Here is a 25,403-nt window from a genome sequence, read left to right on the forward strand (position 1 = left end):
AAATAATGCTTATGGAATTGCCACTTAACATATATTGAAAAATAAAGAATTAAAAACTTGATTTTCAATTTTTTTTATTGCGTTTTATTGTGTTAGTTTTTTTTGTTATTATAACTTGAACAAAACAACCCATCTGCTTCTGTTTTGCAAATAAACTCTTCAAATATATAAGAACTTGTTTTCAATATATGGAAATGGAATTATTTAATATATTGCATTATATTTTACAGTATATCCCATATATTTTTGTTTCATAGGGGCTAATTATAATGCCACTTAATTTTATTTGTGTGTGAACAATTCTATTATTTTACAAAGAAAATAAAAAATATATATTTCTATTTAAACTAGTCAAATTTCTAAACTATTTTTCTGCAGTTCCTTAAGTTATATATTAAAGCATATTTTAATTTATTCTGACCACACTAGTTTGCTTGCAAATATTTGCTTTGTTAATCATTTTATTACAATAAATTGGCATTAATAAAACACTTTTTTATTTTAAATTAACAGCTCATGGGAATTGAGTACTAACATAATCTTTCCGTAAAAAAACCCCAACCCCTGCAAGTCGTTCAGTTTGTAAAAAATCCCAAACAATTAAGTTTCAGTCCTAATGTGAAATGAATCCCTTACAGCATCATACTGACAGTAATCACAAACTCTAATGAAAATAATTAGCTCCTCCTCATACTGAGTGTCTACTGTCCCAGATTTCATATTTCTGACCTACCAAGACTCAGGGCTGGTAATGAAGCTACATTATGCAACGGGTCTCTGGCCCACAAATGTGGTGCCAGTGGAGCTGGCCCGCTCCCAGAACCGCATCTTTAAAGGAGTCATCATGCCACGCCATGCACAGACTGACCACAGAGCATGATTAGACCTCATGACTTCAAATTTTCCAGAGACTAGCCTGTCAAAATGAGCAACTCAACCCAGCCAATGAGCTAAACTCGCTTTCTAACAAGTCGCAAAACAGAGATGGCATTTTTGGGTAAAACTCTTACAAGATTTTCATTTAAAAATGTCAATTTTAGAAATGTGTCATGTTTTCAGTCTAAATAAAAAATTTGACCATGTATCACGCTAGTAGTGTGACTACAGCTCAGAACTACAAAAGACTAACAACGCTGAAATATATACAGTATACTTATACATGATTACACTAAAGAGACGCAGCCCTAAATGACATGTAAATGATTTTATAAAGAACATCATCTCATTTTCTTAAGTACACAATTTATGTTTTTTAAAAAGCATAATTCAAAACTCTTTCAGTGTATGTCCATGTGCTAAGAGTGCCCCCTTATGTCCTCCGTAGAATATAACCACACCAACTCATTTAATAAGTAGACAAATAAATTGAGCTTTCTTTTTGACCTATTTTACAACACCTCATAACATAAACTTGTTTATTTAAAAAAAGTTTGTTTCTAAAAATATGTTAAAATCTACACAATTACACTTTAATTTGATGTATTTTGTCTTTGAGAAAACAAACTTTAGCATGCTTTCTTACCAAAAACGCATTTTAAATATTTCGTTATTATTAATACAGATTTGAATTGTTTTTTCAACATACAGAATTAAGACACTGAGATACATCCAAAAACAAACTTTAGGGGTCCTCAGAAACAGCAATCTGAAGACCACCTTAGAGGCTCCTGGGAAACACAGGACCTTAAAATTTGTTGTAACTGGAAAAAGGTTTAACCATTCAAAGAAATGAAACAGTATCCCATGTGATATTCAACATCAGATGGCAAACATTATTACAGTGGCTTCATGGACGGGGCCGATTTTTGGCTGCGATGCATTGCATGTATCTTATTATATGATGGAAAGAGAGGAAAATTGTAATCATATGGATGCAGATTGCCGCAGTCCACATACTATGAAAGACACTGTATTGTTTGATAACATTTCTTATGTCTTTTTGTCTGTTTTGACTGGCATTTCGCCTCAATCCAAATCATTTGGGATTTGCGCCTTGAAACCAGAGTCGACTGATGGCTATAAATTCAGTCGTAACCATTTTCAACTATAAGAGCACGTGGGAAAAGACACAGACGTTTTCTTCTAATGCCACCAATTAATTCTGACATTGCAGATCAAAAGAGAGTAAACGTAACAGTATCTAAATGCAACATGACGGCCTTTCTGCCCTTGGAGAAAGAGAACAAACTTCTGTCGTGTGAGAGGGAATTTTGGCTAACCTTTATTTTTGGAACACTGACACCCAGAGCTTTTCTTTTGTATAAGAGAGCTAAAACAACATGCTTGCGTCGAGCGCTTCCATATGTGGCCCGTACGCCCGGATCGACCCAGACGATTGAGGGCGAGCTCGCCGGTGCCAAATTGTAAAGTAGTCGAAAGCTTTGACTACAAGTAACATTTTAGCTCGGAGAAAACTATACCTTCTGCAAAATGGAGATGCCAACCGCACTTTCTCAACTGCTGATGTAGTGTCAAATGCTCGTCTAGAATATGAAATGCACATGCTGTAGATCTTCGTGATTTAAGACGGCCCCATTAAACATCCTTTAATGTGAATTTGACTTCTATTGAGGGATTAGAGATGCTCTTGAGAATAGAAGTATTTAAAAATCATTATAATGCCAATTAGTCGATTTGTTAATTTTCATATTTGTGTCTTCAAATATTATGCATATGTCGACTGTTCTGTCGTCAAACAGTGACCCGAAAACTCAATTCATTAATTGACTCAATATGTTGTGCTGGAATCGATTGACATCTTTGCTGTTTTGGTGTTCGAGCTATCTCAACAGCTCGGTTATGACGCTGTCGGTAATGTCTTTCAGATTAGAAGTTAGTTAGAACTCGGTTTGCTTGCAATTAGGAGCCATTACAGGACCACCACAAGTTTACCAAAAAAAACCCCGAAAAAATAGAGAATCACCACATCCCACTGGAGACCCCCAGAGCTAATGGCCCTGAAAAATTCCAGAGTAAGCTGCGTACACACTCACACACGCAAACGTACACACGTACAAATAAAAAAGAGGATCGAGGGAGAGATTGTGAGAAACAAAAAACAACATAATTTCCGTGATCTTCTGAACCTTGGTTTCCAGGACAGGGGTGACCAAACTAAGCTCTGCGGGTCTGACCCATCGCCACCCGATCTAGCACGAGGGTCTTGGCATGGTTAAGATACTTCTCCCTTTTTTAGCCATACTGCTGAAACGATTCTTATCTACTGGTGGAAATTAGCAGTAGAGCCTGCGAATGCAGTTTCAGTGCCGCGACCCACCCAAAGAACCAGAATGTGCTGGCTTTGGCCACGTTTCATTAACAGGGTCACTTATTCTTATGCTACGCGATATTTCAGAAAAGCCCTGTCTTAAATGCTCTTAAAGCATTAACACTAGCCATTAGTCTTTCCTATTGTTTCTAAGGGACTCTATTCCTTATTTTTAATTTGTTTTTACAGCCAGTCAGATCAAACATGTAATCGCCGGCTTTGCTCCACTGGAAGTCATTTTCTCAAAAACGCACTGTGCGAAACGTTACACCAACAATGAAGGATACGTAACTGGAAGGCCGACCTTCCCAGAATGCCTTGGCGCACCGTCCTTTGGATGAGACATGCCTCTGCTATGTTGTCCACTCCCAGCAACCTAAGGAATCACAAGCCTGCTCTTTCATACAAATTATGTCGCCGAGAGCACACTGGAGCCTTGGATTTGGCTGGTGGGTAATTTGATTGAGTAAGGGACAATGCACACTTAGCGGGGAAAGATCTGGGAGCGACCAACGCACAAGAACCTGGACACATATCACACTAGCTATATTGACTGGAGCAAAGCTGAGCCGGAAACCAAGAGTTCATTGAATTAAACGTTCCTAAACAGAGTCACACACATTTAGATTGATGTGCGACTAAGACACGGCTGAGAGAATGGGCTTTCTAGGAAGGGTCAGGAGTTCAGATGGGTCGCAACCTTTGGATGACCAGGATCGCTAAGTCCTGATTCCATTCTACACACGTCACAATAATGTCATTTTAAGGGCTTTTGATGGTGAGATCTGGAAAGTTTTTAAACCGCAGGTTTGCCGTTCGTTGCTGCCAGCCCTTCACAGACCACCGGTGAAAATCATTATGAAAGCGTATCTAGAATTTGATCTGATACTTATCCTGCAAACACATGGACTAACAACACCAAGCTGATGCGTTTTTTGGTGGACCTACACGTGACTGGAGCAGCATCGAGACCTAAATTGGGGTCAACTAAACACCACAATCCAGCCGATGAACAGAGCACACAAGCCAAGTTCTCTTTAAGCCATCAGAGAAGTCTTTGGTTGAGTGTGTTCAGCCAAAGGCATCTTACACATGTAGAAGAAAAAGCAAAGCCAATCCTGAATTAATACCACAATTACTATGATACAAGAACAATACTCCTTAACACATACAAGTTAACACATGAAACACTAAAAAATGATACTACATTATATAATTCGAAATAGACCACTTAGATTTATTTACATGATCATTATACATTCAAGTGTCATGAAACGTTGATTCATTTACTCATTTATTTCCAAATAGAGAGAGATGACTACTAAATGCTTTGCAGTTTTCTAACTAAATAAAAGTTATTTTTGCAAATATATTATTCGCAAATAAAAAGTTATAATGAAAATGTAAGATTCTGCATTTCAGAATTTTAATTATTTTACCATTTATTTAATCTCATGTCATTCCAGTCCTGTATGACTTTCGTTCTTGTGCAGGACATAAAAGAAGATCTTTTGAATAATGTTGCTAACAAAACAATTGCCCCCCATTGACCTGTATGGTCACAAAAAAATGTTCTTAAAATATCTTCTTTAATGTTCTACAGAAGAAAGTTTTGAACGACATGTGGGTGAATAAATGTATTTTTGGGTGAGCTATTAGTATTTCCCATTTTTAATTAAAATTTCAACACATACTGTTCTATCCATCATTCTACTAAATGAATGTATATATTGAATTTAACACATTTAACTGTACAAATAGAATAATTTATCTTTACTTTAAAAAGTATAATATACCTTTTCTTAAAGGTTCGGTGTATGAAATTTAGCGGCATCTAGCGGTGAGGTTGCAAATTGCAACCAACGGCTCACTCCACCACTCACCCCTCCCTTTCGAAGCACTACGGAGGCTGACAGAGGACTAAGATGTCATCACAGTTTTGCTTCTTTCCCATAGGTGATCACGTATTTACGAAACACGCCCTGTCATTTGTCCGTTTAGGGCTACTGTAGAAACAACATGGCGAATTTCATTCTTTACGCTTCATTATGTAAGGTCTTTATACACCTCTAAAGACATAGTTATGTACATTATATTGCATTTTTTGGCAATAGATCCTTCAAAAATGTACACGTTGGACCTTTAAATTTAGAAAAAACAGCCATCCTCTAACAATATAAGGAAACATTCTCACATATTTGATCAATATTTGATCATATTTTAACTTCATATAAACGTGCCTAATATAAACATGTATAGCAAAATAATTCTTTAACCATAGGAATTCTAAGACATTTTGGAAAGAACTCATAATTCAAGCTTAAAAAACGCTGACTGAAATCTGGTGCAAGGGTCTCCCCAGGCACAGCTACTCTAAACAGTCTCATAGGACGAACACCTGGGCGGGTCCTGCATCCCCCCAGCTGAGGGAGAAGGTCAGAGAGGAGAACAGAAAAAAACCTGAAAAAGGCGTCTGTTTAGTTTCACAAATCAATGGACGAAACCTCTGAACCAGCCTGAATAAACACAGAATGCAAGCTGTAGCAGGTGGTGCAAGGACCTATTAAAACTTTCTGTGTTCTTTCTGAAATTAGAGGTCCCACCAGGGCAAGGTCTCCCCCGGACAGACAACCTGCGCCCACAGACAGCTGTGAGCCTAACCTGCATCTGTTCTTAGACAGTGGAGATGGGATGAGATGGGGGGGCGGGGCCTGTCAGAGAGGAAAAAACAAATAAACTGTACAGAGTGTGATCGCTAAAGGCAACGGCCAATCAAAGGCTTGTCAGCGGTTGCACTTGCTGAATAAATGACCTGCCTTGACAGGAAATTCCACCAGCAATTTTAATTCTGATCAGGCTTCAAGGAAGTGGAAAGAATAAAAACACATCAGTTATAATGACAGGAAGTTTCCAATCACATGGCAAGCAGCTGTTCGCCAGCACCGGGATCAAGGAGCCATGAGAAGACGGTGAAGAACACGGTGCGAAACGCAGACGGATTCAGACAAAAGCGCCTGCTGTAAACTTCCTTAGCCTACTTTAAAGTTTAATACTCAAAAATGGAAAATCATGTTTCATATCGCGACTACCAGCGATGTTATGCAAATACCTAAGAGCGCTTGTTAGGGGGTCCCATCCATATGGAGATGTTTAAGGCGGTTTTCAAACCATCTGCATTTTATACAACGCTTGGCTCGCAAGTCTGGAGGATGCAATCAAATTAGCCAAGTTTTATGTGAGCTTCATTTTAACAAGGCCATCAATTTAAAAATGTAATTGAAATATGATGCTTTAAATATGATTGGCTTTAGTCGTACTGTATGATTCAAGCACACGTTAAATACAGAGTGCTTAAGAACGCACTTGAGGAAAAAGGGTGGCTTAGGGCTCACTGCTGTGTTGAGTTAACAAATGCAATAGCCAAGAAGCCTTTGTGGTATGAACCACACTTAAACTAACAGGGAAAAATATCCTGACATTATTCTTCTACCAACAAGCAGAAGTGGTTTTGATTAAGCACTTTCACATTTCATATATCAATCAACTCAAGGGGTCTTATTAACTTTGCTTCGTGCTATGGTTTTAATATATGTAAATGGATTTAATATTTCACTACTTGAAGGAGTTGTTCTCTTTCAGGGCTCAATTATAAAGACGGACGGAAACGTCACTTCCCATATCAGGCCTGTGCTGCGACGTCACTATATCTTGTGTTCATTGCACACGTGCATGAGTTTAAAACATGTAGATATGTTATATAGCTGCTTTATTTCTGAAACCTCGTATCTCCATAGTTCGTGTTTTTTGGCCATAAAACATTAATATTAGTCGCCCTTTATGTTTGTCACTGGGTTTTGCAAATATCTAAACAATGTAGGGCTGTCAAACGATTAATCGCGAAGTTTGTGTTTACATAACATATGTACTGTGCATATTAATTTTGTATTCATAAATACAAACACAAGTATACATATTTAGGAAATATTTACATGTATTTATTTATATTTACCAATAATTGAAATGATATATAAATGTTTATTAATATTTAGATTGTTCTTAAATACGCATGGATGTGTATGTGTTAATAAATACAAAATTATTATGCACAGTACACAGATATATATTATGTAAACACAAACTTTTATTCTGGATGCGATTAATCGCGATTAATCTTTTGACAGCCCTAATAAAAAGTATTAAAACTTGCTTGTCAACTTTGACAACACATTATTTAATCATTTAAAAAGTAAAGTGTTTTTTCCATTTTCTAGGAATCTGTGAATTCGGACATCCGAGGTTTCAGAAGGACAGGGTCGATGTGTAAACTAAATACATATTTTACACATTGTCGCTGTTGAACAAAACAATTATACAGATCTGGAACAAATTGAGGGTCATTAATGAAGAGAATTTAAATTTTTGGGTGAACTGTCCCTTTAAGCTCTAACTTCAAGCAGTTATACCGTTAGTTAAATGCAGATTTACATGACATCAGAAAGCGATTCAAGCATCTCATCCGTGACATCCAAGTTTAGACCTGTCATGCACCTGGAATGATAGCAGACCCAACAATTTCAGCAGCAAACTGGTAGCCCTCCACATAGAAGCAGGCACAACTCCAAGTGATGTCCTGATGATAGAAGCCATCTTGAATTACTCGTCTGCATCCACTTAAAGGCCGACTCAATGCCGTTACTGTTCTGCCATTTCAAGCAGAGCAACTGATGGGCAGGCATCTCTTTTCAAAAAAGCCGCCCCCTCCTCCTGCTTCCCTCTCAGGAAATAGAGGCCGCGGCTGGTCAAATGAATCTTAATCTGTGCAGGTTGGAAACTCTTCAACAGAACCGTTCGCTCAGGATGACAGCCCACCTGACAGTGATGAAAATCAAAGCCCTTCTCCGGGAGCCCGGTTTAATTTCCCAACTTGTTCTAAGTTGTTTTACCGTGAAATCCGAAATTGTCGAAATTGATCAAATACAGATCAAATGTCATAATCAGATACGTTTTGTAGATCTTAACAGTGACTGACAAGTGCGTAATTTTAATTAAACAGCTGATTTTGTGTTACATAAATATCACTTTATATAAAAGGCGATTATATTTGCTTCTTAAATGGCTTGTAAAACAACACGGGAAGAAATGATTACATTAATGGTTTAGCGTTCAATATATTCGGAGAACACGACAAAATGCTACTACATCAGTTTTTAGGTCACACTGTAGCTTTTAAAAGTAGCTTCCCAACACTATTAGTTATATGTTGAGAATCTATAGAAAATTCTACTATATGTTTCTACCTTCAGATTGATGGGCTGCAAGAGGAGTCTGAGTCTCTTTGCAGTAAGACACCACTTCTTTGGGAAGGAAGTCCACCTGTATTATTTTAGATGGTCCCAACCTGTGTGTTCGACTCCTAGACAGAGAGAAACACAGTCTATGAACAACCTATGAAATACTGTACATAACAATACAAAGAATAATAAGAAATTGTCACCTACATCATTCAGTGGCAAATTCTACAAATCTAATATGCTGTACTCATTATTCAGATCCACGAACAAACTGTATGTTTGGATGACCCACACTTGACTGCTAGAACTAATGTTAAAAGCATTCTTACTACATGGCATGTGCATCAATCACTGTCACACACAGCCCTGGGCAAACAGCTGGAGAATGAGCGGCTGAAAGCACTTGAACCTGACAAACTTAAGAGGAAAGAAAGAAAGAAAGAAAGAAAGAAAGAAAGAAAGAAAGAAAGAAAGAAAGAAAGAAAGAAAGAAAGAAAGAAAGAAAGAAAGAAAGAAAGAAAGAAAGAAAGAAAGAAAGTACCCGAGTTCAGAGTCAGCCTGCAGCTGGAGAACAGAAGGGTCAGTGTCCCACTGCAGGGTCCTGAAGTGAAGTGGACGACGGCAGGTGTTACGTTGGTCAAAGGAGGAAAAAACATGCAAGATTAATGTTAGAGGATCGATCAATACCATCAAACACATAAAAATCATAACACGCGATCACAGAACTTGCCACATGCATGGCAGGATATCAGTGAGTACATATGGGGATGCAGGTCAAAGATCACAGAGATGCTCAGGAGGTTTACAGCATGTGTTGAACATATAAGGGGCTTGTGTGCACTTTATAAAGGGTGTAAGAGGGTGTTTGATTCTGAATATTTCATTATTTTAAACAATCTTTGGTATAACATGATAAACTTTTGATTACACTTTTTAATGATTACACTTTTGGATACTAGGTTACATTGGTTTTAATTTTATAGGTCACTTAGGACTGAGTGTCTGATAATGCTTAAATCTAAAGCAAAAGTGTATTATGTGTTTAAAGTGATAGTTCACCCCAAAAATAAAAATTCTGTCATCATTTACTCACTCTCCTGTCATTTCAAACCTGTATGACTTTCGTTCTTCCGCAGAACACAAAAAAGCTGTTTTGGAAAATGTTGTTAACTGGCCCCCATTCACTTGCATTGGTTTTGTGTCCACAGCATAGAAGTGAATGGGTGCCGGCGCTGTTCGGTTACCAAATTTCTTCAAAATATCTTCTTTTGTGTTTTGTGGAAGAAATAAAGTAATGCAGGTTTGAAATGACAAGAGGGTGAGTGAATGATGACAGAATTTTTATTTTGGGGTGAACTATTAATATACTGTAACAGAGTTGCTGCTAGACGACAAGAAATTAACACAAACAATTTAAAAAAAAAGTAACAAACATACAATAGTCCCGAAACATTCACACAGAATTATGAATGAATTAATAAATGAGGTTCAACTACAAGGTTCAACTATAGTAACCATAGTTTTTTATTTTATTTGTTGTATAACTATAGTAACCACAAATTAAGCACAGTTTAATTAACATTTACTACAGGAGCCATAGTTTAACCATAATATTTGTAATATAAACGCTTAAACAAATAGTAATCAATCTGCCAATAGTGCCCACTTTTACTAAAACCATGGTAAATCTTTATATACAGCATGTAATTTCCATGGAACAGCCACAGTACTTTTTTGTTAGAAACACAGAAAACCTGTTTTTATATTTAGCTGACAAGAAAAAAAATCAACCATGTACAGCATATGTTCAACACAGTGAGTGAGATACATATACCGAATGTTAAGACATACATGTATACTGTACATATATGATCAATGTATTCCATGCATGTTTTTCACAAAAGCCAGAATATACCACATATATATTCAGCATCTGCTGTGTATGTACTGTAAATCCAAATGCTGTGTCCTCTTATGAGACCCAAAAACCATTACGCAAAGCATCACCATGACATGTCTTATTCATCCTATAGGAATAAGTTGTAAAAGAATGTACTGACCTTGTAAACTTTTTCCTTCACCTTCACTACAAGTCACAAACATGCCTATTAAACTCACACACAGCCAGAGGGGTAGCATGTCAAACTGACACTCTGTTTTACCAGGGATGACATTTAAAAAAACGTATTGTCATTCACGTCGTGGCAAATGGCTCCAATTTAACCATGCAAGAGGAATTGTTGAAGTCAAGGCTCGAGGTAACAGCGGGCATCAAGCGGGCACACTGGGGGGAACGAGCTAAACTGCTACGCTTTTTTCAACTGCCAATGAGATACTGCGTGCTTGACGTTAATAGCAGAACGTAAGCGTTCTCTTTGAGGGCCTGGTTGGAATTCTGGCAATGTTTCTGAGTAGATACGTACCTGTCGTGGTGCGTGTCTGTTTTGTGCTTACTAATGCCACTGACCCCTGACCTGAGAGAGGACAAGAGTCGTAGATGGAGATACTTAGAAGTGGAAATTGTTTATGTGCGAACAAATACAACTTGTGAAATCCCAAACTAAACAATGCTAAAGCATGGCTGTGGTGATAAAGTCATAAATATGTGCCGGTGATAGGTGTCTTAGTCCAGCGGCTGTGAACTGAGCCCCCGCAGGGAGCGCTGACAGGAACAAACGCGTACGTCATGTGTCAAGCGTGTTGTGCGCCTGCATTATGCAGGTTTAATTATAGTCCTGTGAAGCAGTCGCATCAGCCTTCCACTTTACGCTTGACTGCAGCTATCTATCTATATTTCAGAGAAAGAAAAATGAGTCTGTTAACAACCTTCACAGCTATCAGCAATGATACACTCTTGGTTGTTTTTTGAAATGTGCGTGTCCTATTGCAATACAAAGGTCAGGAGCTTGATTCCCAAAGAACACACATACTCTGGATAAAATGTGTCAAACAGATCTTAATGATCCATCACACAGAGACATTTTAGAGAAATCTGTGCTTTTGTGTTTTGGCAAGTGTTTAGGGAAGGCCCTTGCGTTCCAGCATGACAGCGAGATCTATAATGAAAAGGTTTTCTGAGTCTGATGTGAAAGAAAAAACAAACCCCCAGTTGAATTACATTGATTGACAGGTGAAGTGGTGCTTTGCTGGAAAGTCAGAGATGAAAACTAAAAGACAGATATTGATTCTTACCTATATCTGTTGATCCCGTTTAAAAATACAGAGAAACATGGCAATTAGTCACACTTGCATTCCAAAATAAATGTGTACTGCTTAAACAACACACACGTTTTTAACAGAACATTCAGAAGAAGAATAAAACGCCTTACAAATATATTTTACATCCTACATGAGCCAGTAATGATATTTCCTGAGACTCACTGGACCACTATTAAAGGGATATTTCACACCAAAATGAAAATTCTGTCATCATTTACTCACCTTCGAGTTGTTCCAAATCTGTATAAATGTCTTTGTTCTGATGAACACAGAGAAAGATATTTGTAAGAATGCTTGTAACCAGACAGATTTTGCCCCTCATTGACTCCATAGTAGGAAAAAATACAATGGTAGTCAAAAGTGCCCCAATATTACCTTTTACTCTTGAACCATGAAGGATTTATTCTTCAATACTGTATGTTTTGCTTGAAATGCCACTGCTTCCTGCTTCTATTCAGTTTGCAGTCCTACATTCTTCAAAATGTCTTCTTTTGTATTCAACAGAACAAAAAAAATGATCAAGTAATTATTCCTACCATGGGAGTCAATGGGGGGTAAAATCTGTCTGGTTAAAAGCGTTCTTCCAAAAATCTTTCTCTCTGTTCATTAGAACAAAGAAATTTAAACAGATTTGGAACAACTGGAAGTTAGTAAATGATGACAGAATTTTCATTTTTGGGTGATAGTAATTTTCTAAACTATTTTATATTCTCTCTACACAAACAAATTATAAAGCAAATACTTATTACAGACAACAAACAATAATAAAAATTAATATGTAATGGGAGATGGCATGTTACTTTTAACAATGGTTTCATTCACTGAACTATTATTTGTAAGTAACAGTTAAATCCACTGAAATTGTGAATGTTTCATGTGAATATAAATGTTGTTATATGCAGATATAAGGCTGTTAAATACCTTCCAGCTGCAGTCGCATCCACTGAGTCCTGACTGCCTGTTTCACTGGGCGTGCTCATAGACTTTGATGGGGACATAGGTGTTGGGACTATGAAAAGGTAAAAAGGAAAAAATATTTTATTAAATATAATTAAATTAGAGCTAACTTTTAAACAGCCTTATTAGATCCATACTGCACTACGGTCTATGGAAAATTCGATTTTTTAAACTTCAGAAGGCATGTGAATGTTTGTAATATAGACTCCTCTCCACTAGATGGCGACGGTGGAAGAGAACACGGTTTAAAAAAATCTTGGAGGGGGAAATTCATCTAGATTATAAATGTATAACCAATTTAAAATATACTGTCATTCTTTGTTTTCTCGTGTATGTCATGCAGGGCCATAAAATTTTTGTCTCGAACCTCGAATCATTAAAAAGTGTCTTTGTTTCTGGAGATTTGCAGCGCAGATACACAAACTGAAAAGACCTATTCTGCGAGCTAATTTTCAGAAACTACATTAGTAAAAACTATTTTGACAGGACAAGTAATGTGGGAGGTACAGTGTGGTAAGAAAGGATAAAATACAAAACCAGTAGACAAAGAATGACTGGGAATAGCCCACAGAAAAAGAGTTTTGGATGATGTCCCAGTCATAAGTCATGAAGCTAGAGCTACACTGAAATCCAAACCCAGAATATTACACAGACTGGGCTTGGCAAGTTAAAAAGGCTATTTTCTGATGTGTTTTGGAGGCAGGAGTTGTTGAATGAGATGGCGGTGCTACAGATAGATATTTGAGGCTGGTCCAGAGGTCTGTGTGTTATACCTAATGGAGGTTCGGGTGAGATTCCAATACTCTGAAGGAGGGCCTCGGTCTCTCTGCGTTTACGGTCCAAATCTGAATCTTCGGGGGCAGCTTCCACTTTCTGTTGTGTCTCTGACTGTTAATGTGTGCACATGCAAACTTACATAAGCAGATATTTATGTTATGGTCTTACCACATACTGAATGAAGTTCTGTTCATATGTCTGAACAAGAATCATTAACATGGTAGCTTACCTCTTTTTTCTTTTTTTCTTCCTCCTTTCTCTTTTTTTCTTCTCTGATCTGAGCGAGGCGCTGCTTTTTGCGCTCAAGTTCGGCTTTTAAGTCACTTTTATCGGCCATTTTGTCCTGCGACAGAAGTACACTATATTGTAAATTCAAATTAAGCATCACTGTGTACATTTGGTGAAACAATTTTAAACAACTTCAACATTAATTGTAAGGAATTAGCTACTCTACTAGACATGTCTGTTTTCTAGTAAACAGACCAATGTTACTTTTTAAGGGTCCATTTAAAGTTTCAGCAACCCCTTACATATTTGCTTATTTAAAATCAGAAGATTAATTTTCTCTTTATTATTTATCTTTATGGGTCTTTTGATGAAGCGCGTTTGATTTCAAATATAAAAAAAATATATAGAATTTTTTTGTACAGCGGTGTGGCAACCCACTATTGGAAGGTGCCTTGGTTTGTGCCTGACTTAAAGGCTAAAACTGGGGCTCCGGTTTGAGCTACACAGAAAAATAAAAGTGTCAAAAAATTATTTAAATATAATATAATTGAAATTAATTAAACAAATTAAAATATAAACCAATAGAAAACAAAGGGGACTCAAAACAAAATTGTAACTTGCTTTATTTCAACAACAAAAAAAATGTAATAAACAGAAAGAAAGAAAAGAAAAGAAAAGAAAAGAAAAGAAAAGAAAAGAAAGAAAGAAAGAAAGAAAGAAAGAAAGAAAGAAAGAAAGAAAGAAAGAAAGAAAGAAAGAAAGAAAGATTATGTATACATTAAGTAATAATGTATCATATGATGCTCTGCATGTTATCATGACAGAAATCATGTCCAAATTTAATGACAATAAGTTACGGTCAACTTCCATCGAATGTTCAGTCATATTTCACAGATGTCATTAAGCTATGTGTAAGAAAACAAATGATGCTAGCAATTTGCTATTGCTAACATTGGTACTAAGAGAATCAGATTATGACTTCACCATAAGGGTTTAGGAAGTCATCGAGCTTGTTGAATGATAAACACCGCATCATTACAACAAGATGCACGCATTAGACCGCACAGTTATAGCTATGAGAAACAAGCATCCTGTGCATGACACTTCCTACCTGCTCCCCGTGTTGATGCTGCTGTGTCCACTCTGAATATGCTGTATCACTGTTCCTCTGCACAATCTGGCATCCGCTTTAAATTTTCCCTTGCCTTAAAACAAGCTTGATATTACACGATGCGATTTTTTAGAAATGCAATGGAGGTCTTGGCAAACACAGTCAAGATGTATTTAATGAGAATGGCCTACATTTTTCAGGAATTACAGATGCTCAGTGACGCCTTGCCACCTTCAGGTTGATACTGATCCCACATCTATCTCCCCTTTTCCAATGGCTGCAAATATTAAAAAATGAATGAATCCATGCCAACAGTGCCATCTAGTGGATGATGTAGACACTTGATTTAAAGACGCAAGCGTTGTTTTTTAACATTGTTGATTTTTGTCTGTAGAGAATGTCTGTCTAATCTCTTTCGATGTAAAATGCCTGTCTAATATCTTTCGATTTCTAACTGATGGTAAATATGCAAGAACAAATTAGCACGTACACATACATGGTTAGCATTAAACAAAATTTGGTGTAATGACATTATAAAGAGCAGTCACTCTCAACCATGTAAAATTATTTGTCAGTCGCTTCATCACCAATAGATGGTGCTACAGTCGAAAATACATTACAGAAATAATACAGAATTTTAGCTTAATGATTGAACAAGCAACAGAACGTACCTATTGATGGACCTGCACTAGAAAATAAATTACAAATCCAATTAATTAATTAAGAAATAAGTGTGTATTATGATTTTCCTAAAAAGGATTAAATTGTAATTCATGTGTGCTTTCAGTCCCGTCGCGGGACACCACTAAAACATGACTAAAAATTCGTTCCTCAGTCACACTCCCTAAGACCTTTGCTCTATTTCTGCTGTGCGCATGCGCCGAGTTTCATGCGGTTATAGATGTGTAGTGCGTAGATGTGAAACCTTTGTTCATGTTAAATATGCCACGAACGGCATAACATAAATTATTCAGTCCATCGCTGTTACAGGACTATCATAACATATATAGTCTCAGGAATCTTTGTAATTTTCTAAAAATTTTGATAAACAGGACTTGATATGTTTGATAAAACATCTATAACCATAGCTCTATGCATAGAGGAGAGGAGAAGCAGTCTCCCCCTCCCACCCTTGTGTTGTGTTTGTACCCTGTTTTGTACCTTGCGCTGGCTAGATATTTTGGCGCAATGACAAATTAAACCGATTCAAACCGAGGACTTGTTCATCTGACGATCAGACTACATCGCGTTTTCACGGAGATTTTATTAAATGTAATAAAAGTCACCAGCTGTGGCAGAATGTCAAAAACAGAATGTCAAACTTTGTGGACAGCATGATCTGACGAGAGCAGGACAATAACTTCTCGAGAACGTTTAAAATACCTTGGATTGAACTTGAAGACCAACATGAGGTTTGCTCAGATTTTGTTAAAGAGCAGCTCAAAGCTGAACATACCAAAACAAGTGGACAGATTTTCAAAGTACTCTCCGTCTCCTCTCTCAATGAAGCAGTTCATTGACTTTGGTAAGTCGTTTATTTGATTGAATGGATCTAAAGCACAACATCTCTAAACATTGTCTGAAAACCTAGATAATTCGCTTTCATAACCTTTTTGTTTATTGTATGTAACATGGTAACATGCTGTCTATGAAGGCAGCTCCTTGTTTTTTATACACAGCCTATCTGTTATTTTTATTTGACAGAAGAAACCAAATAAACAAGCAAATCGAATAACATTAATCCAGATTCTGCATGATCTTTACATACAATCTGTCCTGCACAGAAATGTTACCATATTTTTTGTCACAGCTGTAATGCTTTTTGTGTTTGAGCGCATGTCTAGTTTTGCAACACACCACATATGTTCACTGGGCTCATTGTTATTTAGTGCTGTCGATCACGTGACGGTTCAGTGTTTATTAATATTGTAACATATTGCTTGCAGGATCTGCCAATGCCTGTGAGAAGACCTCTTTCAAGTTTTTAAGGCAAGAGCTTCCTGTCCGGTTAGCCAACATCATGAAGGAGATTGACTTCCTCCCAGACAAACTGCTCAGCACCCCTTCACTGAAGCTGCTTCAAAGCTGGTGAGAACTGAATTGCAAAGATACAGACCGTTTCAAACATTTTTGCTCCCCAGATAGTAGGCAACCGTGTCCTGTTCCCCTTTGTAAACCTGCATGACTTTTTTCTTGTGCAGAACACAAGAAATCTTTTTTTTAGAATGTTGGTAACCAAACAACGTTGATCCCCATTGACAACCACTGATGCATTTCTCAGAATATCTTCTTTTGTGTTTCACAGAAGAAAGAGTCATATACATGTTTTGAATATAGATGGGAATGAATAAATGATGAATAAATATTTCTGTGTGAACTCTTTTTAAGATGAAAAATTATTTTCTTCCTGGTGGTCAGATTGTTCTACAATAATATTAGGAAACAGTTGCGTTGATATGAAAGCTGTGTAGAGTCAGCACATTAGGGGGACATCCTGGTAAAAAATTAGGATGTCAACAACTTTCGTCAGCATTTTTAATTATTTTGCTTCTATTATGGCTTGTTGAAACTGTTTAGACTGAACCGTATAATCATGTTACTCTGGATTCTAACAGATAAATGATGTGTGGTACTGAAATTTGAACCTGAGGTCACAGTTCATTTGTATTTACATCATGAAAACACAGTTGCTGAGTCGACATTCTGACATCGGTCCGTTTATCTGACAAAAACTATAAAGAAATCTGTTATCTGTCTGTGGATTGTGAATTGGTCGAGTAAAGATCTGTGATAGTTAACTTTAAACCCTATGTAAACAAATTGATTGTAAACCCTTGATTCATTTGTTGAGTACTGCATCTACTGGGAGGTTAATATTACAAAAATAATTTGAATAATGGTTGGTAATAAAAACATTAAGGGTTGGCAGTCTTAAACCTTATTTAAGGGTTGGCAGTATTTAACCTATACATGTGCTATGTGTATGTGATTTAAATAGCTCATTGTTCATGGAAAGTTTGTAAGTGTAAGAATAGACTTTGTTTTGAAGCGTTGAATGGAATTTGGAAGGAAAGAATGATTTGTAATGTAAACCCAAACATGAAGCGACATAGTCTTTTGTCATCTGGTTTGGCAAAGGCTTTGTGTTCAAGGCAACTGAACAACACAAAAAAAATGTAAACTGGTTATTTTTTGCTGACTTGCTGGATTCATTCAAAGGCTGTTATGAAAACTGTAGAGGAATGTAAATTTCTTCAATATCGAATGTATCACACGGTGATTTATTCAGCAAACTATATGCTGCTTGGTAAAACACTCTTTGCTTGAGGGAAATGCCTCAAGTCATTATTTAAAATAACGAATATTATTTATTTTAATTTCTATTTAAGACTGTTCTTGGATTATTAACTTGGCAAATGGTGAAAAGCATTTTTAAATATTCACAATGTTGGTCTTACATTGGCACGTCCTACTTCTTTGCTCATTGTCTGTTTGTCCACAAGAATTTATGATTCATGCATGCTTAGATTAAAGACCAAGCTAACGTTCACTTTTATTAAAATGCTATACAGTCTCAAATACCATGCACACTACATAAACAGGTGTGTGCTGTAACATTTTTAGTCTTGCTGTAATATAAACAAATACTTGATATGGTGTAATGACACCAAACAGTCACTCATGTAAATATCTGCTAGTACAGAATATTCATTGTGTCACGTGTTGTGAGGCTGTTGTGCTTGTTGCATACGTCACCTCTGCCCCATAGGTGGATTTGATTTACTCCATCTATAAAATTATCCATGCAAAGCCATTTAATCACAACCTGCCAAAATGTATCATTAGCGCTGATGGCAATATGAATGGGATCAGTAGCTACTATGGGCGTAACGGTTCTCGGTAAAAAAATTAACCGCACGGTTCTCCACCAACCGGCTCATCTTAAATGTGACGACGCATTTATAATATGGTTCGTTAGAAATTATAATGCGTATAACAGACTGACAAAGTTCAGCTAATTTATGTTTGTCGATGGATACACATTTAATACCTACAACAAATCAAATAACATAGACAAATTTCAATAGGATTGATGTATGCTTTAATATGACCAGTCATGTATGCTTTCATCACCCGGGTGTTGTGAGCGCGTGAGTGCAGGTGAGACCTGAACAGCACATGTTACTCATTCAAGACTTGCCAATTTAAACATTTAAGTGCAAGATGATGCACAAGAAAACAAGCTCGCACGCTGTGAGAAGATCCGAAGCGCGCATAAGGAAAGTCTCAGACATGGCGCAAATATTGAGTTGTCTTGGAAGAAAAAGGATACGTGGTATTTATAACGCCGACTGCATTATTCTTCAAGAAGAAAGTCATATTCAGTTAGGATGCCTTGAGGGTGAGTAAAACATGGGGATTTTTTTCTTGACTGAAGTATCCCTTTAACAACAGCTTTTTGCTCTTAAAAACAGGTATGCACAGAGTCTAATGGAACTCGTTGACTTTCTGGAGAAGGATCCCGATGATAAAAAAGTTTTGACTAGGTAAGTACGATATTAACGGCTATTCTTGGAAATGTCCAAAGTCCTCGAGGAATCCTACACATATTTAGCTCATGAATGTTTAACCTGGCTTCAGCCTGCATTCAGTGACCTCTAATAACACAGTGACGTGTCTCTCAGGTTCACCGAAACGCTGATCAATGTCAGGAACAGACATAACAACGTGATGCCCACAATGGCACAGGGAGTGTTAGAGTACAAGGATGCTTTTGGCGTGGATCCTGTGACCAATCAGAACGTCCAGTACTTTTTGGATCGCTTCTACATGAGCCGAATCTCCACACGCATGCTGATGAATCAGCACAGTAAGTGCTCGGGAAGCTGTCGCCAAATAACCAGTATATTCTCTCATAGCTACAAGTGTAATGGACTATTCGATAATCTAAAACAAATTTAAGAGACCGCATGGAGTATTTGTCATCTTGCAGGGATAAGACATGTTGATTTTGATCAAAATGAAAGCCATTGTGTGTCCACTAACAATATAGAATACTGTGTTAAATATGTCAGTTTTGTTGTTTAGAGATAAAATGTACTTTTAACTCAATGTGTTTAATCTCAGCATTAATCTTTGATGGCAGCACCAATCCAGCCCACCCCAAACACATCGGCAGTATCGACCCAAACTGTGACGTTGTGGAGGTTGTAAAAGGTAATTAGCCATGCAACTTTCCCCGTCTAACACTTTTTACTATGCCAATGAAAGCCAATAAAATTCTGAATGAGAGACACAGAAATTTCCTGCTCCACATTCAAATGGCTTGAAATGTGTTTTCTGATTTGTCTGCCTAGCTTAAATGGATAGTTCACCCAAAAATGAAATTTCTCTATTCAATAACTCACCCTCCTGTCATTTCACACCTGTATGACTTTCATCTTCTGCAGAACCCAAAAGAAGATATTTTGAAGAATGTTGTTAACTGGACCCCATTTACTTGCATTGGTTTTGCATGGGTGCTGCCGCTGTTCTGTTACCAACTTTCTTCAAAATATCTACTTTGTGTTCTACGGAAGAAAGAAAGTCATACAGGTTTAAAATGACAAGAGGGTGAGTGAATGATGACAGAATTTCAGAATTTTCATAACTAAATCCCTTTAACCTGGGGGAAAACATTGTCGTAGGCCCATCGTGGAATAAATCTCGATCTCCTTCTCATTCCAGATGCTTATGAGAGTTCCAAGATGCTGTGCGATCAGTACTATTTGACCTCTCCCGAAGTGGAAATCAAACAAGTGACCTGTGAGCGAGACTTTTCTCTCTACTTTCAGTTCAGTGTTTCTTTGTGTGCGTAGTGCGCGGTGAGTCCTGACCTTTAAGAAAGCTTGAACTGTGCAGCGGCTGTCTCTGTCTCTGCCGTGTCATATACCAACAACTGATTCAAACGAATCTAAAGATATAAGACTGTGTGACGGTGCAAAGGTGGTGGACATAAATTGCATTCTTTTGTGTGGGGTAACACATGCCTGGAGTGTGTCATTATGCTTTTTTAGCTTATACAGTACATGTCTTATCAATATCATGACCTAGAATTAGACTTTACAGTAAGATACAGCATGTGGGTTGGTAGGACTAAATCTTTTTTAAATTTGTTGCACAGCATGTCAAAACAAAACTATTATATAACCTGTATAGATCCAAGCTGTGTAAATAGTTGCATAATGGCAAAATCTTGGCACAGTTACCTTCTCTTACCTCTCAGATGTGTAAATAGCTCTGTATTGTGGTGTCAAGCAAGGTGAACCTCACAAGGTTCAGTAAGCGCCGTTTGCAACTGGTCACCTGCTTTACCAACACATAGTAACAATTTAGCCAGTATATTGTAATCTTCCTGAGGAGATGTGGTGGCAGGCCAATGTTTATTTCTATATTGCAAGTTAATGTAGGCAAGCATGTTACAATGTTATTTTTTGCAGATAAAGGACCCAACGAGCCCATACACATAGTTTATGTGCCTTCTCATCTGTACCACATGCTTTTTGAGCTCTTCAAGGTACTTTGAATCAATTTCCAGGTGCTTTACACAATACACTCAGCCATTGAGAGAAAGAGTCTCGTCAACTCCATTAACTCCAATGGATCACTTTTTTCACAGCAATGGCGGTTCATGGAGTCTCTCAATAGTTCCCGGATGTTGCTCTGGCTAAACAGACCCAATGATGTAAACTTTTTACACTTTTAAAGACATACAGTAAGTCATTTAATGGATACACAAATTAAAGAAATAAAAGAGAAAATATTGAAAAATTTGAACGTCCGTTGTCGCGACTCTCTCTCTCTCTCAACGGCTCCGAGTACACTTACGTAAGCGCAAAAAGGTTTTAAAGGGATAGTTGAGTTTCACTCAAACATGAAAATCTGGTTATTTACTTAACCTCGTGTTGTTACAGAACCATACCTGTACGGCTTTCTTTCCTCCATTGAACTCAACGGAAAAGTTTTGCATGACTTGCTTAGAAAATATGCAGGAACCAGTGATGTTTGGTACATTGACGTCAGGAGTTAAATGTGACCCTGGACCACAAAACCAGTCATAAGTCGCACGGGTATATTTGTAGCGATACATCGTATGGCTCAAATTTATCAATTTTTCTTTTATGCCAAAAATCATTAGGATATTAAGTAAAAAAGATCATGTTCCATGAAGATATTTTGTAAATTTCCTACCGTAAATATATCAAAACTTATTTTTTGTGGGGGAAAAAACAGCGTCTCTGATGGACAACTTTAAAGGCCATTTTCTCAATAGTTCTTGAGAATCTCAATCCGATTTCAGATTTTCAAATAGTTATATCTCGGCCAAATATTGTCCTATCTTAACAAACTTTACATCAATAGAAAGCTTTATTCAGCGTTCAGGTGATGTATTAATCTCAATTTCCTCAAAAATTGAGCTTTATGACTGGTTTTGTGGTCCAGGGTCACAAATATGAGATGTAGGCCCACATGGAAAGTGACCAACAATGCTATCATACTGAATGACTTTAGAGGACTTGGAATGAAGCTTTTGTGATCCTTGAAAATTATAGTGTTTGGAACAATATGAGGATGAATAATGACCGATGTTTCATTTTTAGGTGAACAAACCCTTAAAGCTATCAACTGTGTGTTTGTGATAAACACACATGCATTTGAATGTCATGTAAGGTTGTTTCTCTCCATAACAGAATGCAATGAGAGCAACTGTGGAAACCCATGAAAACAGCCTACATCTCCCACCCATCAAAGTGAGAGTTTCTTTAGGAAAAGAAGACCTGACCATCAAGGTGAGCTCTTTTTGACGCACACCTCAGCCACATGGATGTTACGGTTTATCAAGAGTCGATCATTTTACCTCACAAACACGCAGAGCAATGAGGACATAAACATGTTTTGTAATGTCTCCTGTGTCATATTAGATGTCTGACAAAGGAGGCGGAGTTCCCTTGAGGAAAATTGAAAGACTTTTCAGCTACATGTATTCAACCGCGCCGAGTCCTGTGGTGGAAGATACCCGCAACGCTCCGCTGGTAAGAGCTGCAGTTGTGTGAATATTTCTTTCTAACCCTAATGTTTGCTGCTGTAGAGCTAAAGGGAGTTAGCAGACTTGCAAATTAGCCGAATAACCAACAGCTCAGTTTGTTGTTTACACCAGATTAGAATTGTAATGCTTTTTTCTCTCGCTCGCTTTGTTGCTTTACAGGCTGGTTTTGGCTATGGTCTTCCTATCTCCCGCCTGTATGCCAAGTATTTCCAGGGGGACCTGCAGCTTTACTCCATGGAGGGACATGGCACAGCGGCAGTCATATATTTAAAGGTATTTTACACACTTTCTGTTTTAAAATTGATAAAAACTTTGAGTTAAATCTGTTATAAAGTGCACAACCTCACTCATACAGTGTGCTTCTACATAAAATGTAATGTTTGTTTTCAAACTGTTTAGTCGTTTTTTTTTGTTGATAACAGGCCTTATCTACAGAATCAATTGAAAGGCTTCCTGTCTTCAACAAGTCAGCTTTAAGACATTATCAAACAAGTATGGAGGCAGATGACTGGTGCATCCCGAGCAGAGAGCCCAAGAAACTAGGAAAGTATGAGTACAGTGTTTGAGAGCGAGGGAACGCTCATATGACAAAAATAGGGACTTAAAGGTCAGTGTTGCGGAGACCTTCTTTAGGATAACTATGTACGTGACTATTCAGGTATTTCAGAAGCATGGTGTTATCAAAGGTTTGATTATTGACTTTTTGAATGTTACAGTATGAACAACAAGGCATTTTTGTCTTCCATCTCTCACGTTGGTAATATTAACCACACACTTAGTTTGTGGTGCTAACACTATAGTCTTCAGAGAACACGTTCAGTTTCTCTATAATAGGGAAAATATTTGAACTTCAGTGGATTGCTGAAAGTGATTGGTCGTTTGAGCATGTGTCGATTCCTACACATTTCCATGGATTGTAAGGCAGACGAACTGAGACTGTAAGTGTTCTAGAGGTTGTGTTTTAGACAGCGGGGCCAAGTTATTTGCCTTACGTATTTGGAAGAACACAAATACATAAAAAGTAATCAAGGCTGTTGTAATTTCCTTGAGGGAAAATGCATTCACAATGCAAGCCTTAGAATGACAATAATTGTATATTCTATTGTTTCTCTTTGCAGTGTTAGAAATTTTCCTGTAACAGTTAGACCTACTGTCTAACAACTCCATGTAGTTTTGATTGTGAAAATGTGATGCTGTGGCCAAATCATTCAACATTAGGTACATGCATTTAAAAATATTAATACTATTAATAAAACATTGTAAGTATTACTAAAAACGTTGACGTAACATTCACGTTACTACACTGACATTTACTGAAGGCTTTCCTATTACAGAACTTTCATAAAATTTGACTCTTTATAATCTAATTATGAAAACTGAATAGTTTAAATTGTGTCACTAAGAACTGAATAAGGCACAGGATTGCAACTGTGGTAGTATTTAAGTGGCTAAATGGATTAGACAGTTTCGATCTTTTACAAAGTGTAACATGTATGATTATTGTGACAACAGCTTCTGGCCGAACATTTCACATTTTAGTGTGAACAAACAACATGCAGCATCATAGTGAATTACCGATTTCTATTTTATTATTATTATAGCTTATTAGGTTTCAAGCATGATGGCAATATTTTCTTTATTTTTATTCGCATTTCGAAGATAAATGTCCTATTTTTAATTGTGTTGTCTCAGGATTGTGACGATTGTTTTTTTTTTGAGAGTTGTTATTTTGTTGCTGTTGTTTATGTGTATTTTTGTAGCTATTAAAATGCAATGTGAAGGACCTGAATGAATCGTAAGGGAACTGAAAGAGGCAATAGCTGTTTTCTTTTGAGCGACACTTAGCAAAAAGGATCATTTGCACGTTTCCTGTTATAATCCACAACTGACTTTTACAGTGTAGTGTCCTCATTCATACAGTACCTCATAATGTTAATTTGCTGTCATGGAGAACTCGATCACTTTCCGTCCTTTTTAAAACACGCTGCTTCCTGACGTTTTCAATCCACAGTTCTGTATTTAGAAAGCAGCTAAACTCTAAACTGTGTTTGCCTCACTGAAATAATGGATACTGAGCAATCTTCATAGATTCAATGCTGAGTGTCTGTTTATGTACTATTAAAACAATGAATGAGAAAACGAGTGCAGTTTGTTTTTCATTTCACTTTGTTTATGTGTGTAACTTGCTAGTTTAAAGAACAAGTTTCACAACAAGTTGTCATATGCACACACAAAAAAACATGTTTACATAGGCCTATGTTTACTATATAAGGCATATACTGTCAGCCCATATACTTTTGGTCTAGTTTTATCTTTGTCAAACAAATCATTTTAAAAGTGATTACGACAACAGGACTGTTTTTGCACACACATGCATAAATTGCACATTGTACATAATATATATATATACATATATTGCGCAGCACCTGCACTTTACAGTACATGGACACTTCCCCACTCCCCTAC

At 37.1% G+C, this 25,403-nt stretch overlaps 2 protein-coding genes across 5 annotated transcripts in view; one reads left to right on the top strand and one right to left on the bottom strand.

Annotated features, from left to right (window-relative positions):
• Positions 1 to 15,644, bottom strand: part of LOC130566598 (cytoplasmic dynein 1 intermediate chain 1) — a 54,174-nt gene extending 38,530 nt beyond the window's left edge. Inside the window, exons 1-8 of one of the 4 annotated variants that reach the window (XM_057354181.1) lie at positions 15,523 to 15,638; positions 15,043 to 15,128; positions 14,852 to 14,945; positions 13,742 to 13,855; positions 13,509 to 13,623; positions 12,700 to 12,787; positions 9,101 to 9,160; positions 8,566 to 8,681 (exon numbers count right to left, since the gene is read on the bottom strand). In XM_057354181.1, the coding sequence (XP_057210164.1) occupies positions 8,566 to 8,681; positions 9,101 to 9,160; positions 12,700 to 12,787; positions 13,509 to 13,623; positions 13,742 to 13,849 (487 nt within the window). In that variant the 5' untranslated portion in view covers positions 13,850 to 13,855; positions 14,852 to 14,945; positions 15,043 to 15,128; positions 15,523 to 15,638. Of the gene's footprint in view, positions 1 to 8,565; positions 8,682 to 9,100; positions 9,161 to 12,699; positions 12,788 to 13,508; positions 13,624 to 13,741; positions 13,856 to 14,851; positions 15,129 to 15,522 lie in introns of all 4 variants that reach the window. The other 3 variants (XM_057354182.1, XM_057354180.1, XM_057354183.1) reach the window with 3 other exon arrangements.
• A 342-nt stretch (positions 15,645 to 15,986) lies between these two features.
• On the top strand, positions 15,987 to 25,099 carry pdk4 (pyruvate dehydrogenase kinase, isozyme 4). The gene is made up of 11 exons (XM_057355270.1): positions 15,987 to 16,376; positions 16,798 to 16,939; positions 19,327 to 19,398; positions 19,537 to 19,721; positions 19,979 to 20,068; positions 20,579 to 20,656; positions 21,331 to 21,407; positions 22,582 to 22,680; positions 22,813 to 22,923; positions 23,097 to 23,210; positions 23,360 to 25,099. Exons 1-11 carry the CDS (start codon positions 16,259 to 16,261, stop codon positions 23,501 to 23,503), a joined length of 1,230 nt encoding a protein of 409 aa, XP_057211253.1. The 5' UTR covers positions 15,987 to 16,258; the 3' UTR covers positions 23,504 to 25,099.
• Positions 25,100 to 25,403: the final 304 nt, after the last annotated feature.

This window comes from Triplophysa rosa, linkage group LG16 (genome assembly GCF_024868665.1).
Source record: "Triplophysa rosa linkage group LG16, Trosa_1v2, whole genome shotgun sequence".
NCBI classification, from domain to species: Eukaryota; Metazoa; Chordata; class Actinopteri; order Cypriniformes; family Nemacheilidae; genus Triplophysa; species Triplophysa rosa.

Bases quoted from the DNA above. Each gene is read 5' to 3' on its own strand.
- pdk4 (XM_057355270.1), top strand. From the start codon at position 16,259: ATGAGGTTTGCTCAGATTTTGTTAAAGAGCAGCTCAAAGCTGAACATA. The intron at 20,657-21,330 runs GTGAGCGAGACT...TATTTTTTGCAG, and splicing joins GGAAATCAAACAAGTGACCT to ATAAAGGACCCAACGAGCCC. The intron at 22,924-23,096 runs GTAAGAGCTGCA...GTTGCTTTACAG, and splicing joins ATACCCGCAACGCTCCGCTG to GCTGGTTTTGGCTATGGTCT.